This window comes from Protomyctophum bolini, assembly GCF_963924005.1.
Source record: "Protomyctophum bolini genome assembly, chromosome: 24".
In the NCBI taxonomy this organism is placed as follows: Eukaryota; Metazoa; Chordata; class Actinopteri; order Myctophiformes; family Myctophidae; genus Protomyctophum; species Protomyctophum bolini.
Window position 1 is genome coordinate 4,471,100 of NC_137885.1, and position 18,264 is coordinate 4,489,363.

At 42.0% G+C, this 18,264-nt stretch overlaps 1 protein-coding gene across 1 annotated transcript in view; it reads right to left on the minus strand.

The window, feature by feature from the left end:
* LOC308311690 (uncharacterized protein) overlaps nt 1-18,264 on the minus strand; it is a gene marked incomplete at both ends in the record, with an annotated part of 106,443 nt that overhangs the window by 66,123 nt on the left and 22,056 nt on the right. Inside the window, one exon of the mRNA XM_080758479.1 lies at nt 6,167-6,306. Within this exon, the coding sequence (XP_080614605.1) occupies nt 6,167-6,306 (140 nt within the window). The remainder of the gene's footprint in view (nt 1-6,166; nt 6,307-18,264) is intronic.

Here is an 18,264-nt window from a genome sequence, read left to right on the forward strand (position 1 = left end):
AGCCATCACACTGTGGCCACTGTGGCGTCATTGATTTCTGGAGGAGGGCCTCGGCCTCGCCGAATGGTGCCACAGGTATGGACCTTCATCTCCAGGAGGTGGTCAGACAAGCTCACACTGTTATAATAATTGTCCATGAACAGGATGTACCCCTTACCTACCAAGTCGCCAAGGAGGCCGGTGACCGTATCGACCAAAGACGAATAGACGCCACAGTAGGGCCGCATATTGTGGCAATATCCTGTCTAGTCCCCGAGTCGGCCAAAATGTAGGATTTTATGCCATACCTAGCCGGCTTGTTGGGATTGTATACACGGAAGGATAAACGTCCTCTCCACAGCAACGTCCCTTCATCGATCGAGATCTCCCTTGCCGGCTGGAACATCTCCTGCCACTTGATGACGAGGTACTCCAAGATGGGGCGGATCTTGAAGAGCCGGTCATCAGGGTTTTCCCGAGTCTCTGAGTAGTGTAGGAACCTCAGGATCAGCTGGAATCTGTTCCTAGGCATCACCGACGAGAAGTACGGCGTGGACAGGGCTTCATCTGTAGACCAGTAGTCTGCCAACTCTGGTTTTTTGATGAGGCCGGTCAAGAAGAACAGACCAAAGAAGTCTTTCAGTTCTTTGACCCTGATTGAGCGACGCGTTGGTGGCCATGTACTGAGCTGCATAGAGGTTGGTTTGCCTCACGATGACCATCAACAACTCCTCTGTGAGGAAGAGTTCAAGAAAGTCGGTGGGCTTGCTGGACTGCAGAGCCGCTGCCTCGCCGATTAGTCCTGGTGTTGTGGTGAAAGGGAAGGATTGGGGCTGCCAACAACAGGAATCAAGATGACGCCACACAGGATCGACACCTGGTTGACCTGGTTTCCCTGGTTTCCCTTTACCTCGAGCTGAAAATGATAGAAATACAGAATTACTTACCAATAAACATATGTGCTAGAGGTGAGGTATGTGCTAGAATGAGTATGTGCTCAATTACAATACCAATACATACATTGTGAAGTGGAGAGGGAAATCTAGAGCCCTCTAGAGCTGTTGCCCCCGCAACCAGACTACGGATAAGCGGTTGAAGATGGATGGACATTGTGTGTGTGTGTGTGTGTGTGTGTGTGTGATATGCAAGTACATATATAACACATTTTTTGTGAATTGGAGAGGGAAATCTAGAGCTCTCTAGAGCTGTTGCCCCCGCAACCTGACTACGGATAAGCGGTTGAAGATGGATGGACATTGTGTGTGTGATATGCAAGTACATATATAACACATATTTTGTGAATTGGAGAGGGAAATCTAGAGCTCTCGAGCTGTTGCCCCCGCAACCAGACTACGGATAAGCGGTTGAAGATGGATGGACATTGTGTGTGTGTGTGTGTGTGTCACACACACACACACACACACACACACACACACACACACACACACACACACACACACACACACACACACACACACACACACACACACACACACACACACACACACACACACACAATGTCCATCCATCTTCAACCGCTTATCCAGCTCAGTGGCCTTGTGGTTAGAGTGTCCGCCCTGAGACTGGGAGGTCGGCGTTCGATCCACGGCCAGGTCATACCAAAGACTCTAAATAATGGGACCTAGTGCCTCCCTGCTTGACACTCAGCAACAGCTCTAGAGAGCTCTAGATTTCCCTCAATTCACTTTGTGAATTGGAGAGGGAAATCTAGAGCTCTCGAGCTGTTGCCCCCGCAACCAGACTACGGATAAGCGGTTGAAGATGGATGGACATTGTGTGTGTGTAAGTGTGATATGAAAGTACATATATAATATATTATATATGTACTTGCATATCACACACACACACACACACACACACACACACACACACACACACACACACACACACACACACACACACACACACACACACACACACACACACACACACACACAATGTCCATCCATCTTCAACAGCTTATCCAGCTCAGTGGCCTGGTGGTTAGAGTGTCCGCCCTGAGACTGGGAGGTCGGGGTTCGATCCCCGGCCGGGTCATACCAAAGACTGTAAATAATGGGACCCAGTGCCTCCCTGCTTGACACTCAGCAACAGCTCTAGAGAGCTCTAGGTTTCCCTCAATTCACTTTGTGAATTGGAGAGGGAAATCTAGAGCTGTTGCCCCCGCAACCAGACTACAGATAAGCGGTTGAAGATGGATGGACATTGTGTAAGTGTGATATGAAAGTACATATATAATATATTATATATGTACTTGCATATCACACACACACACACACACACACACACACACACACACACACACACACACACACACACACACACACACACACACACACACACACACACACACACACACACACAATGTCCATCCATCTTCAACCGCTTATCCAGCTCAGTGGCCTTGTGGTTAGAGTGTCCGCCCTGAGACTGGGAGGTCGGGGTTCGATCCCCGGCCGGGTCATACCAAAGACTCTAAATAATGGGACCCAGTGCCTCCCTGCTTGACACTCAGCGAGAGCTCTAGATTTCCCTCAATTCACTTTGTGAATTGGAGAGGGAAATCTAGAGCTGTTGCCCCCGCAACCAGACTACGGATAAGCGGTTGAAGATGGATGGACATTGTGTGTGTGTGTGTAAGTGTGATATGAAAGTACATATATAATATATTCTATATGTACTTGCATATCACACACACACACACACAATGTTCAACCGCTTATCCAGCTCAGTGGCCTTGTGGTTAGAGTGTCCGCCCTGAGACTGGGAGGTCGGGGTTCGATCCCCGGCTGGGTCATACCAAAGACTCTAAATAATGGGACCCAGTGCCTCCCTGCTTGACACTCAGCAACAGCTCTAGAGAGCTCTAGATTTCCCTCGATTCACTTTGTGAATTGGAGAGGGAAATCTAGAGCTGTTGCCCCCGCAACCAGACTACGGATAAGCGGTTGAAGATGGATGGACAAAGTGTGTAAGTGTGATAAGCAGAAAACAATACACTTACCCCTGCCTTTGGTCTCGCCTGTGCTGCCAACAGCGGCCTGGCCATGTGCACCCCTTCCTCTTCCCCGACCTGAAATGTTATAGGAATATACAATTACTTACTATAAACACATATACATTTACAATACAATAAATGCATTTTACTTGTGTGTAAGTGTATGCAGAAATACATAAAACCTACCCCTGCCTGCCTTTGATGGTTGTGTGGCTGGTGGTTCAGGGGCTGCTTCCCTGTTACCTGAAAACAGAGTAAAATATATATTTAGATAACAATCTGTGCACGCCCAGCTTGAATGACATAATATTCTTTATCTTTATCTTCCTCCCTAAACTTCTTTGCCTTCATTATTTTGATAAACATTTTTGAATAGTTCAAATAGCCAATCTGCAAGCTCACATGTAGATCAGTGTATTTGTAGACTATACATTAGTTACTGAAACTAAATCAACGTCTACAAATACACTGATCTACATGTGAGCTTGTAGAATCTACAAGCTCACATGTAGATCAGTGTATTTGTAGACTATACATTAGTTACTGAAACTAAATCAACGTCTACAAATACACTGATCTACATTGAGCTTGCAGATTGGCTGAAAATAGCCAATTTACAAGCTCACAACATGTCAATGTATACATTGACAAGCAAAAGACTAAAATGTTGGAGGGACTAGTGGACAAGAGATCCAGTACAAGTCATTTTACACGTTGTTGCATGCTGAAAATAGCCAATCTACAAGCTCACAGTGAGCTTGTAGATTGGCTATTTTCACATGCTGAAAATAGCCAATCTACAAGCTCACAGTGAGCTTGTAGATTGGCTATTTTCAGCATGCAACAAAGTGTAAAATGACTTATACTGGATCTCTTGTCCACTAGTCCCTCCAACATTTTATTATTTTGCTTTTGTGATGACGATGACAGGCAGTTATATTTAGTCTTAGTTTCAGTTGTCATAGCATAGTTTTCATTTAGTTAGTTTCAGAGAAATAATAGGAGAAATGTAAACCTACCCTTGCCAACAGCGCCAACTGGTGTTCGCTGGGCTGCTTCACACACCTCGAGATCTGAAAACAGTAAAATAAAAGATATATACATTTTAGATAAATCTGGGATATGCAGCGATGCACACTATTTTACATTACACGACCAGTTTGAATAACATAATTCAGACAGTTGCCATACATTTTGTAATGAAATAAATAAATAAATGAAAAGATTACCTCCCGAGTAAACTGATTCGTCCTCATCATGGTTTTCTGACGACCCAAAGTCCTCGTCAGGCCCGTCACCGTCAGACGACCAGACCTCGTCTACAACAAAAATAACAAAACATAGGCATTTATCAGACCATACTGTAAAGTTCAGTAAAACACCAGGCAGGACGAGCGATTACAGTTTGATTCACATCTATAAATTACACATACAAATCCATGTACATTTTGCGATACAAATAAATAATACAAAATAATATAATTGTATGAATCTTACCATCGGTATTTCGCCGCTCGCCCCGCCTTCGAGACACTCTCAGTGGCAACCAGGAGCTACCAGAACTTTCGTCACCAGACTCGATACGGTGATCACTTTCACTCCTCGTGAAACTATGCTGCGAAGAATTGTATGGAGACTCCACGCGTCTTCTCTCCAGCCAGGCACGGGGGCGAAGTGAACGGTAGACCGGAGTAGATAACGCGGATCCAAGCGACTGAGACGACGGGGTTGAGGGAACGGAACCAGGTCCAGGATCGATTGGAGGACGGAAAGACGGAGGAGAAAGTTTGTAACGGGGGCCGGGCCTCGCTTCATCTTCCTCGGAGTCCAGCTCAGACCCTGTCGTGTCGGCCTTCGGTGTGGAACGGAAGAATGATGACAGAGTTGACTGACCAGGGCCCGGAACTGGACCCTTACGCCCACCACGGGGACGGGTGGATCTGCCACGGGCTACAGGGCGACCGCCACGGGTGTGACTCAATCCTTGTGGCTCCGCTAGTACTCCTCCCAACACTGGGGTTTCACTGGTGTCGGATAGCGCCGTGACTGATGGACGCCGTTTACGCGGACCCTTTCCTCGACCAGCCGGTGTCGGACCCTGGGCTTTACATTGGGCACTCGGTTGCACGGGGTTTCCTCGTCAAGAATCCACGGGTCCGCCTGCAGTCCTTCTTCTTACCACTAGGGCCCAGCGCTTCAACATTGGAATGCATAGCTGGCCCCTTGGGTTAGACCCGTCTGATTATTGAGTCATTGAGTGGTGCTGTGCTGTGCTGTGCTGTGCTGTGCTGTGCTGTGCTGTGCTGTACTGTACTGTGCTGTGCTGTGCTGTGCTGTGCTGTGCTGTGCTAGCCCTCCTCCCTGGCCTGTGTGTGACTGTGTGTTAGGCTGTTCAACAGTGACACTTGGTGGTGAACAAATGCTATTTTCGTGCTTGGACAGACAGACACTCCAGGGCTCTATTTTGGCCTCTACTATTCCTGCTATATATGCTCACACTATACTCAAGGGTTCATATGCTGCATTACTATGTGGGTGTATTCAGTGTGTGTAAGACCCACATGTCATTCGCTGATGTGGCAGTCAGCTGACCAATTGGGCGGGATACTTAAGCTCACTAGTCTGAATGCTCTTCAAGCCTTCCTTGTGCTATGGTTCCTGGTTGTTATGTGATGTTTGCTCCCACCACCATCATTCCATAGGGCTGGACTACACAACATCATCACCTAGTGACGGGAGCAGTCCCTATTGAGTGAAAGATTAACTTTTTATAAACTAAATATTGAAGGTGTTTTTTCTTAACTTTATTTGTCTTGTTAGCCAGGGTAGTGCAGTGCACTGTGCAGTCAGGGTGTTTTGTGATTTGTCAAAACTTGAGGGAGCTTTTTCAATTACTTATATCAAAATATGAATATACGAGTTAGAAAACTAAAAATATAAGAATAAGAAAATAATAATACAAATTAAAATGCCCCCTCCCCTCATGCTGCCCCCTAGTAATATACTGTATGAGTCTCAGAGGAAGAGGCTCTGTGGCTTATTGTTCTATAATAATATACTGTATGAGTCTCAGAGCATGAGGCTCTGAGTGGCTTATTTCTCTAGCGAAGGGTTCAATGAATGGTTGACAAAACCAAGGAGCTACATGAGTAGATGTAGGAGACATACGTGATGGTTTGCTGGTCCAACAGTCCAGTGACATCCAGGTTGTAGGACCTCTGCATCTCCCTGATGGCTTCAGACAGATCCTGGCTAGATGAGTCCCTGCTGTCCAGGGGAGCCAGGTAGCCATATCGTCTCAGCCATGACTGGTGGAGACACAAAGACAAACAAGACACCATTTGTTCCACAATAAGAAATAACAAAACACTTTGAAGGAACAAATACTAACTTTTATTTACAGGGAATCATTAGTACAGATTGTGCTGTCTGTGAATCGGTCTGATATCCCATGTACAGTACCTGTCTAAATACTTCACTAAGATACCCATGTACCTGTCTAAATACTTCACTAAGATAGTAAAGATACTCATGTACCTGTCTAAATACTTCACTAAGATACCCATGTACCTGTCTAAATACTTCACTAAGATACTCATGTACCTGTCTAAATACTTCACTAAGATACCCATGTAAAAAAATTAAAAAGTCAAAAGTCAAAGCCATGGCAATTAGATGATTTGGGGCATTTTGTTCCAAAAATGTGTTTAGCAAAAATCCACCTGTTGGTGGCGCTATAACAGGCCAATGTGAAAAGGGTGGGATATATTCCTCAGCCTAGTAGGAAAGTCTGCGAAAGATTTAACGTAAATTGCACACTGCGTTCATGATTTGAGGGGTTTTGTTCAAAACGGGCCAATCCTGCCAACTTTGAAAGCCATTGTTAGACAATTAGGATGAAATATGAAATATCGGACCGATCCGGCATGAGCGCATGACTATAGAGATGGTGTGTAACGATTTTCAGGATCTTTGGATAGAATCTGGTGGAGTAATTATAAAAAAAAAAAGTTTTTCAAAAGTCGGCCTCCTGGTGGCGCTATAACAGGCCGTTCTGGAAAATGTGGGGCAGAGGTTAATCGTTGACATCCAGGGAGTGTGTATGCAAGATTTGGCATCGACGGGGTTAACGGTGCAGGAGATTAGAGCTGTACACAGACGGACGGACGGAGTGCAAAACATACTCTCTCCCCATTCCTTCGGCCTGGTGGAGACGAAAAACTGCAAGCAGTGCATGGGGAGCTAAACAAACACTAGCCAAACGACCACGAGTTACCAATGAAACAAACACAAGTCACAGAACGTAAAATACAGAGTCACACAGATATAACTGAACTACTAAACTAGCATTTAGGACCTAAAACAATGTAGGCCTATATTTAGTCCAGGGGCCAGGCGAGATTTCGGTACCATTTTGGTGGCCGTACATTTTTGGTATCTTTGTGTTCCTACATGTCTCTAGTTTATATTTTGGTATGATAACCCTTCCAATTCAGTAGCTTAATGCCAGTTATCACTCTTTAAACATACCTAACCCATATGAAACTGTGATGTGTGTATATCCTTTATATGACTGCTAGACAATGCATTTTGGTAACCAGTGGTCTTATAAAGAGTTGATCCTAATGTAATTTTCTCAGTAGAATCCATTTCTGCCCACAACTTTTTTCTATTGTGCATATTTAATTAGATAATTTGCATATTTGAACATATTAGTGGAAATAACTGCACGACCATAAAATTTAAATTTAATATGTTCAAAAAGTATAACACATAATGTGGAAACAAATAGTAGATATATTTCGGTGGCATTCTGGCAATGTACACAAGAAATCTGGTGCTGATCGGCCAAACCGTTTTCGAGTTAGCAAATATACATAATTTGGCTATAGTAGGGCAGTTTAGAGGCTCCAACAGCACCCAAGTGGCATGTTTTCGTAACATGTTTTTTTGGGACCCTTATGGTGTCTAGTTATGATTTATTCTTGTTGCCCCAACTAATGTCCCATGGGGGTTAATTTTAACCCTTGCTTACCCCCAATATGAACCATATGATGGAGATAACAGAAATTGCCATAACTGTTTAAGTAAACAACATACAATGACAAATGACCACATTTTTCTATATGATTCGGACCCAAGGAATTCATTAAAGTGGTTATTATTCAGATTCAAGCACATCTTGAGTTGACCCCATTTCAGGACAGAAACAGCTAAAAACATCCAGAAAACGTTTAGTAGAGGACCCATGGGGTCCACGTGCACCCCCCTTATTACTTTTCTAGTTTGGATTTGTGGATCCAAAGGACCTCTACAGATTTTGATGATACCAGGGAAAACAAATGGTCCAAAGTGTGTTTTTTTCCCCTTCTTTTTTTTGTCAGCGCTTTCTTACCCCTATGAGACCTGCGGAATTGCTGGCTGAAACACCGGTGAGACTGGCATTCTCAAATGTAGAGATAGGCCAAAGATAGAGATACCATTTGATTCTAAACCACCTCAGCCTCAGGTTTCCAATGGGACCAACCTTCTCATCTCAAAACAAAGTATTTATTAACCCATTTGGCCTGACGTCGAAATAAAAAGAAAGAATATATATTCAAAGATTTGTGCCACATTTTCAAGATTTTTTAAAAATAGCAGACCTACATAGATGTAGACCTATGTAGATCTGCTATTTTTCAATAGCTAAAGTATTACATAATGCTTAGATAAAACACCAAAAGGGCTCCTGTCCAGAATGGTTTAAGCACATTTAAAATGACCAGGTCACTGAAAGTGCTGCAGGTTCAAATACAATTCAAATAGAAACAAAAACAAAACATTAGCATCTGTAAAGGAATATCATGGACTGCCAGGACTGCAGCTCTACATATGCCCTAGTTATCTACAGATGCACAAGAGTGGTGTGTGGTCTATGTATATAGTACAGTTGTCCACAGACTCACTAAAGTTATCAATATAGTACAGTGGTCTACAGATGCACACTCCTCTGAAACAGGTTGATGACTACAGGTATTTGGATCTTCTTCCCTAAAGGACTTTCAAAGTAGGAAGGGTATGGCCTGGTCAGCTTGCAATAAGATTTGGTCATCCCAGCTTAGTAAGAGGTTCAAAGTAAAGTTATTTAGGACGACCGTCGAGCCGAATTCTACTCTATGGCTCCGAGACATGGACACTTTCAAAGAAATTAGAGAAACGGTTGGACTTACACCCGCCTTCTAAAATCTCTCTTGGAAGAGCCACCCATCGACTAATATACGGCATCCTTCCCTGTGTTTCTTCCGATCGAGAAGAAGACAGTTTGCTGGCCACTGCTACAGAGCTGATAATGAGGTTATATCTTCCCTTCTTCTCTGGAGTCCTAACTCAAAGCAGACTAGAAGTAGAAAACTGCCGTTCCCTGGCTAGAGACACATGCATCAGTAAGCAGGAACTGGGAATAGCAATGAAGGACTGGAAAGTCTGGCGTGGCATTGTGAAATCCATTATTAAAAATGATGATGATGACAGATGCACTACAGTTATAGTACAGTGGTCTACATAGATTGGTCTACAGATGCACTAGAGTGGTCTACAGATCACAACAGTTGTCTACAGATGCACTAGAGAAACCTGAGGCTGTCTAGAGTCAAATGATATCTCTATCTTTGGGCTATCTCTAAATGTGTGCATGCCACAGTCTCCGAAAGACAGTCTCACCGCTGTTTCAGCCAGCAATTCCGTAGGTCTCATAGGGGTAATAAAACATAAAAAACACACTTTGGACTTAGCAGTTGAGACGAATAAGAGTTTAAGTCCATATTTATTATCCATAATGTATAAATTATGGATAAGGGGTCAGGACAGATAGGCCTTTTCGGGGAGGGGTCAGAATAAATTATCGACTTGAGTTATTCGTCTCAACTGCTCTATTAGAGGTCCTATGGGATATTGGATGACAAAAATCCAAACCAGAAACAAACTAGAAATGCACTCTGTCGAGCTGCCAACTTGCGCATTGCACACAAGTAGGCCATGCATGGCCTACATGTGTGCAAACAGAGCGTGCCATGAGGTGCGCTCACCACTGCTGGTACGACTGCTGCTCTGAGTCCTAAAGCTCTCTGCTGCTGTCTAGGTTTGAAATACAGCAGTGGTCAGTGGTCCCTCATTGCCCAGTGGAGTACACCGCCGATACATACCCCCTATTGACCTTATACCAAATTTGAAACGTACTTTAATTATGTCATCGAGAACAGTGGTTTCTCATTGGCTGGTGGAATGTACCGACATACATACATAGATTGGTCTCTGATTGGCCGAGCGACACCACCGACATACGCAACCGATTACAATACTTGCGCATGTAATAAATAGGGACCCCTCTACTAAATGTTTTCTGGTTATGTTTTGCTGTTTCTGTCCTGAAAAAGAGTCAAGATGTGCTTGAATCTTAATATTAACCACTTTAATGAATTCCTTGGGTTCAAATCATATAGACAAATATGTTAATTTGTCTCTGTATGTTGTTTACTTCAAAGGTTATGGCATTTTCTGTTATCTCAATCATATGGTTCGTTTAGGGGGTAGGTCAGGTGTATGAAAGGGTTAAAATTAACCCCCATGGGACATTAGTTGGGGCAACAAGAATAAATCATAACTAGACACCATAAGGGTTCCAAAAAAACATGTTTTACGAAAACATGCCACTTGGGTGCTGTTGGAGCCTCTAAACTGCCCTACTATAGCCAAATTATGTATATTTGCTATGGCCACTAACTCGAAAATGGTTGGGCCGATCGGCACCATATTTCTGGTGTACATTGCCAGAATGCCACCGAAATATATCTACTATTTGTTTCCACGTACCGTAAATCCTCTTTTAGGAACCCGGGCTATTATTTGTCTCAACCGATCCCGATACCGGGCTTTTATTGAAAGGAGGTAGCTATAAGAAGGAGGAATTTATTTCAAATTTTCATTTTGGGTCAGTTAGAACGTAAAATGTATTGGGCTCATGTAGCCTATTGAAACCAACAACACATCAATTTAACTTGAATAACCAATGTCATTGTCATTTGAAGCTATACGATTCCCTGCTTTCATATGACATGAAAAAAATTAAAATACAATGGCAGTCCCTCAGTCAAATCTGGTCACATTCACAAATATACCGGTATATAACTTCAACTGAGATAGACTACCACAGTACTGTGGTAAAGGCCTACAGTTAGGCTACTGACAAGTTCAGATGCAAATAATAACATAAAAATAAAATGTATGATAGGCTATTTCATATAGGCCTACCGGTAATATCAAATCAGAACAGTGCAACACTGCAGTGCTTCAACGGGAGAGAGAGAGAGAGAGAGAGAGAGAGAGAGAGAGAGAGAGAGAGAGAGAGAGAGACAGCTACAGCTACAGCTCTGTCGGTCGCTGGGTCTGTACATAGTCAACGGCCGGCTACGAGGGGACTCATATGGCAGGTACACGCATTGTTCCCATCTTGGTAGTAGCACTGTTGATTATATGATAACAGACATAGATCCAGTGCACCTCAGGGCATTCACAGTCAGTCCTTTGTCGCCTCAATCTGATCACAGCAAAATAACGCTGTACTTAAACCAAACACAAACACACCTCAATGGAGTTGAAAACAGTCCACTATACATATTAGAACAGCCCTACAGATGGAACAAAAACAGCCTAAATGATTATCAGCATGCAATTGGCAATCACAAAATTCAATCACTACTAAATACTTTTCTTATCCAGTCATATCCTCAAAACGAAGAAGGTGTAAACATGGCTGTACAAGATATAAATCATGTATTTGACAATTTGGCAACCTTATCAAACTTAAATTCACCTAAATTTAAAAACAAAAATATGAAAACTGAAAAATGGTTTGATTCTGAATGCAGAAATCTACGGAAAGCACTGAGGATCCTATCTAACCAAAAACATAGAGAACCGGAGAATCAGGAGGTACGACTTCAATATTGGAACACTCTAAAACAATACCATCACACCATCAGATCAAAGAAAACACAACACATCAAACATCAACTCACTGTAATTGAGGAATCTATTGACACAAATCAATTCTGGGATCATTGGAATAAATTGAACAAACCATATAGAGAAGAATTGGCGATTCTAAATGGAGACATATGGCAGAGCCACTTTGAGAATCTATATGCTCCAATCACACCTAATTTGGCACAAAGAAACACAAAAAATAAACTTGATCTACTCGAATCCGTCATTAAAGATCAACAAAACCCTTTAGATTTCCCAATTACAGAAAAAGAACTAATAGACAAAATCCAGGGTCTGCAAACCAAAAAATCTTGTGGTGTAGATGGAATACTAAACGAAATGATTAAACATGCTGACTATAAAGTTCACACTGCCTTGTTGAAACTGTTTAACATTGTTCTAGGTATAGGTTATTTCCCTGACATCTGGAACCAAGGACTAATAACGCCCATCTTTAAAAATGGTGATAAATTTGACCCGAACAATTATAGAGGCATTTGTGTCAGCAGCAACCTGGGGAAGATCTTCTGTTCAATCATTAACAACCGATTACAGAACTTCCTCAGTGAGCATGACATCCTGAGAAAAAGCCAAATTGGATTTATACCAAAAAACCGAACCACCGACCACATTTACACGCTTCACACCCTTGTAGAAAAACACGTTAATCAAAACAAATCCAAAATTTTCTCCTGCTTTGTAGATTTTGAAAAGGCATTTGACTCGATTTGGCATGAGGGCCTGCTATTCCAAATTTTAAAAAGTGGTGTGGGGGGGAAAACATATATTATTAAAACAATGTATCAAAATAATAAATGTGCAGTAAAAATTGGCAACAAAAGAACAGATTTCTTCCCCCAAAGTAGAGGAGTAATGCAGGGCAACAATCTAAGTCCAACCCTGTTCAACATTTATATAAATGAATTGGCAAAATCACTGGAGGATTCATCAGCACCTGGCCTTACCCTCGGGAACAAAGAGATTAAATGCTTGCTGTTAGCAGATGATCTGGTGCTGCTGTCCAACTGTAAAGAAGGACTACAGCAGCTCCTAGATCATTTGCAACACTTCTGTCAAACCTGGGCCCTGAAAGTCAATATGAAAAAGACAAAAGTCATGGTTTTCCAGAAACGGTCCAGATGTCAGGGAAGCAGATACCCATTTTTACTTGGCTGCACCAACATAGAACACACACACACATACACATACCTGGGGTTAAAAATTAGTTCCACAGGGAATTTTAACATGGCTGTGAATGACCTGAGGGAAAAAGCAAGAAGGGCTTTCTATATGATTAGAAAATCTATCAAAATTAACATTCCAATTCGAATTTGGCCGAAGATTTTCAAATCAATTATTGAGCCAATTGCCCTGTATGGTAGTGAAGTGTGGGGTCCCCTGGCAAATCAGGAATTTTCTAATTGGGACAAACATCCAATTGAGACTATTCACACAGAATTTTGTAAATATATATTAAAAACTCAAAGAAAAACTCCAAATAATGCATGCAGAGCGGAACTTGGCCAATTCCCTCTCCTAATTAACATCCAGAAAAGAGCATTAAAATTCCATAAGCACCTTCAAAATAGTGACCCCACCTCATACCATCACCAGGCCTTAAAATGCCAAGAGGAGAACATGAGCAGGAGTCCCCTCAGTCAGCCCCAGAGGAAAAATCTGCTTCTCGTTTTAATCTCAGATGCTTCTCACGAGAAACCAGCTTTTATTTCTCAGCTCAGCTCCTAACTTGAATACTAGGAGCTACAGAGAGACATAGGCGAATATACATTAGAGCTGTATTTGAGAGATAAATGAGACATATGCGAGATACATTAAGAGCTGTATTTGAGAGATAAATGAGACATAGGTGAGATACATTAAGAGCTGTAATTGAGAGATAAGAGACATAGGTGAGATACATTAAGAGCTGTATTTGAGAGATAAATGAGACCTAGGTGAGATCTCCCTATTGGCTTTGTTAAGTCTCTTTAGCTTCTCATTGAGACTACATTAGAAATAATTGAGATTTAATTTCCCATTTCTCACCGAGGTATAAATGAGCCATACCTTTCTCACTTTGAGCTTTAAAGGAGAAACAGTGAACATGCTAATAGATATGAAATCATTCATTTATTTTTAAATGTAAAAAAAATAAAACAGCTTCAAATTGTGGCAAAAACTAATTTATTAGTTATCCATCCACAAACAATCCCTCAACCACATGCTGGTTGAAAACCACAACATTGCACATTAAAGCTATAAGCAACTATGTGTGTTGACATATTATTGCTTATAGCAGGCAGCTTTAACACATACATTTACAGTATATATAAAAAAACTAAAATGTATTGCCATCAACATTTACATAAAAGTTGAAAGGACCACTTCACCACTTTTCATACAATTAGTACTCCCTAATGTTCATGATAAAAATACAATTGTTTTCTACTCGGTCTGTGTCTCATAAGAGGGCTGTGGGCAGTTCAGAAACCCATCCACCAGTGACATCATCGTTTGGCCGTTTTTCAAGATATTTTTTTCAAATATTCACCATCGATGATGTCACTGGTGGACAGGTTTCTGAACTGCCCACAGCCCACCTATGAGACACAGACAGAGTAGGAAAAAAGGGTAGTATTTTATCATGAACATTAGTGAGGACCAATTTTATGAAAGCAGGTTGAAAAGTGGTCCTTTAAGTGCAACAGTGCATCATCTTTAACATTTTGCATGTGTACTAAACAAATGCCCACAACCAAAATAGTGCAGTGTTGTTCGTCGACTAAAACAAACATTTCTACCTTTTTCCACTGAGAAACTAAATGGAAACTAAATCAAAACTAAGCTATGATGACTAAATATACTGACAATTTCGTCAACAAATAACTGGACATATTAAAGTCATTTTACAATTAGTTGCATGCTGAAAATAGGTGACCAAAACATTCCAGGTGACTAAACTAAGTGAAAACTATTCAAGAGACTAATGACTAAAACTAAAATCTGCTGCCAAAAACACTGGGGAGTACCTAGTCCTTTGCACGGCTTCGGCACTTATTGATCATGGCTTTCTTCAAGCCCTCCGCAGTGTAAGCATGTGTCCACGATGCCAGTGAGGAACACCGCAAGACGTAGTCTGCAGACAGAGAAGATTACATGAGCTACACAAGTCAGTCAACATGGGCTTCCCCCGGTTAAATGTATACATTGTAAAGACTACAGTATATGACTCTCTACAGACTGAGCACAGCATAGCCACAGACGAGGCCAACCCGTTTCAGAGTGTACGTACTGTACATCCCACCACTGCATTTTTTTACTGCACAAAAAAGGCAGCCAAATTTCCCAATGATAATGTATTGGTGACATCATAAATTGAGAATATAATTTACAAAACCAAGATTGGTCAAGGATCAAGTATATTTATATGTCCCAAGCTGGGCCTTTTACAGCAGATAATAAAAGCCCTAAAAACTCAATACAGTAAGACAGACATGTGTATACATTGTCACAAGATACAGATTATTACATTTAAATATAAAGTGCAACTAGAACCAAAAGTGTAACTACAACCATCCTCACCACCCACCCCTAAAACTAAACAGCAGCTATACCTCCTACTGCTGCTTCCCTTATTGATGGCCCGGATGGAGGTACAGTATGTGTTATTTTTGGTTACAGGGGTCTTTTACCATTGATTGGCCGGAAGGCAGTAATACATATTCCCGGTTTAGGGGGTGAGAGCGGTCTGCTCCAATTGAAGATGCTTTTTTGAGCACCTGCTTGTGTGTGTGTGTGTGTGTGTGTGTATATATATATATATATATATATATATATATATATATATACATACACACACACACACACACACACATACATATACACAAATTTTACCCCCCACAATCTTTCTAGCCCCCTTAACAACCCCTTTAAGGGCATCTTTCTGTCCAATACCTAGATTACCATACGCGCAAATGGCAAAGTAGATTCAATGAAGGCTCTAGTCTATATCGTTGATTTGTTTACCTGAAACATGTCTAACTTCCTTAAACAGAAAAGGCAGTGCTGGCCTTTCTTGAGAACAATTTCAGTATTGGAATTCGAATTTCAGACGATTGTCGATTATGGTCCCAAGATATCTATAAGTAGTTACCAACTCCACTGACTGGCCATCTATAACACTACTCTGAGAAGCTAGTGGTGTGACAAATACTTACTGAACAGTGCATCCCTCTTTGCCTCATTCAGTCGGTGCTTCCCCTCTGGGATGAAGCCATGCTTGCCGAATACGACAGCATTGCGGCACTCCTCATTGGTGAAGAACACCTCAAACAATGCGTGGAAGAGCCGCTTGCAGTGCTTCCCGGCACGCTGGTGAATGGCTGCCAGCTGCACAGAGGAAATCAACTGTCGACAGCCTGTGAATAGAGAGCGAGCAATTAACAAACTGCATTTTAAGACATCAGTTTTGCACTTGTAAGGCTCAGCTACATGGACCCCCTTCTGCTCTCAGTGCACCATGAAAACAGAACCGTGACCTCACTCGCTACCAAGAACGTCAGGTTCAGTGTGAAATGTACAGTATGGCAAACGTATACATCCATACCTGGATATAGCTCCTGCTGCCCGAGATTGGACACTCCAGACTCAACGTCACCGACCAGGGTGATAAGGCTTTTCAGTGCGTCTAGTTGCTCAGAGCCTAGAACAAAGACAAAAAAATCTGAGTCTACCGAGTGTATTTGTAAAACAATAAGATTGAGTACTGTTCTATATAGCTCTACAGTATATTCTGATAGCAGTCATTGATGAGTATTTGTTCAGTAGCAGGGGTCGATCTCCCCAGCTCTTCAGTAAACAGAAAACAGTTTTATTTTGGGATACCAATGTTTTTCAGTCAAGTCAGAGAACTCACAAAGAGGTACAGGATAAAGTAAAATTTCAAGTGTGACAAAGAAATTAGAAGACATAACTGAAAACTGCAACATTACAGGCAATAAAACTTACTGATACTGGAGAGCACAGTGATTATCCTCCTTAACTGGAGCTGGAGCTTCTCCACCTCAGGCCAACAAGAGTCGCAAGGCTGCCACCCTTGACCCTCTGGTATGCTCTGGTCAGATGGATTTGGTTGACCTAGAAAGATTGAAAGCACATCAAAAACAGTAAAGAAAAGTTTAAAATTGGCTGCAAAAAATGTGAAGGTGCCAAGTCTTAGACACTTAGCGGAGGGACCACACCTAGTGGAGCATCACTGGACGGAGATGGAGGGTGCAGAGGTTGCAGTACACTGGGTGTTTCTTGGTTCCACCGATCCAAGTCCATATATGTAGCTGCATATGGCTGTGCAGAAAAGAGAAAAGGTCCTTAATTGTACTTGGTAATTATTTTTTTTTAATCCTCAAAACTATACTATACAAGCTCATAGCGCACAGAGTGCCGTGCTACGAGCTTGTAGGTCAAAATGGGTTAAATCTAAAGAAAACATACCTCATCAACAGGTCGGCAGGCCTGTGTAGAAGAGGCTGGAGGGTATGGCTGTAGATCGGGTAAAAGATATCACAAGGTTGCAGAGACATAGAAAAGTAACCTTAGTTTGTGGTCTGTCAAAGATCTTTAAAAAATAGCTATGCCTGATTTTCAGATAGACCAATCAAAAGTAATGTAATAAGTCACAAATAAATTAAATCTAAAGAAAACATACCTCTTCAACAGGTCGGTAGACCTGTGTAGAGGAGGCCGGAGGGCATGGCTGTAGACCATAGTTAAATGGGTCATAAGGCTGGAGAGACAGAAAAATAACATTAGTTTGTAGTCTGTTAAAGATCAGTACAAATACATTTACTAAATTAAGTTGTGTTCAACGCAGTGTTGTGTTCATCACAGAACATTCACCACAGTATAAATACACCCGAAATCAGTTGACTCAAATTAATTCCCCCTCCTCCCCAACAAACCCCTTCATCTACAGCTTTGCCCTTCTGGAATGGAAGATTCCAGCTGCAATACTGTTAAACTTGAGCAGAAGGTGTGGTCTCTTACTACTAGTGAACCACAACACTTACAGTATATCTGAAATGTTACAAAGTCACAACTAAATACATTAAATGTATTGAAAACATTTTACCGTGTCAAGAAGAGCTCTGCGGAAGCCCTGGGTACAGACCGGTGTGGCCCTACTTGAAAATGGATCATAAAGCTGGAGACACAAAAGACGTAGCAAAATAACATTAGTTTGTAGT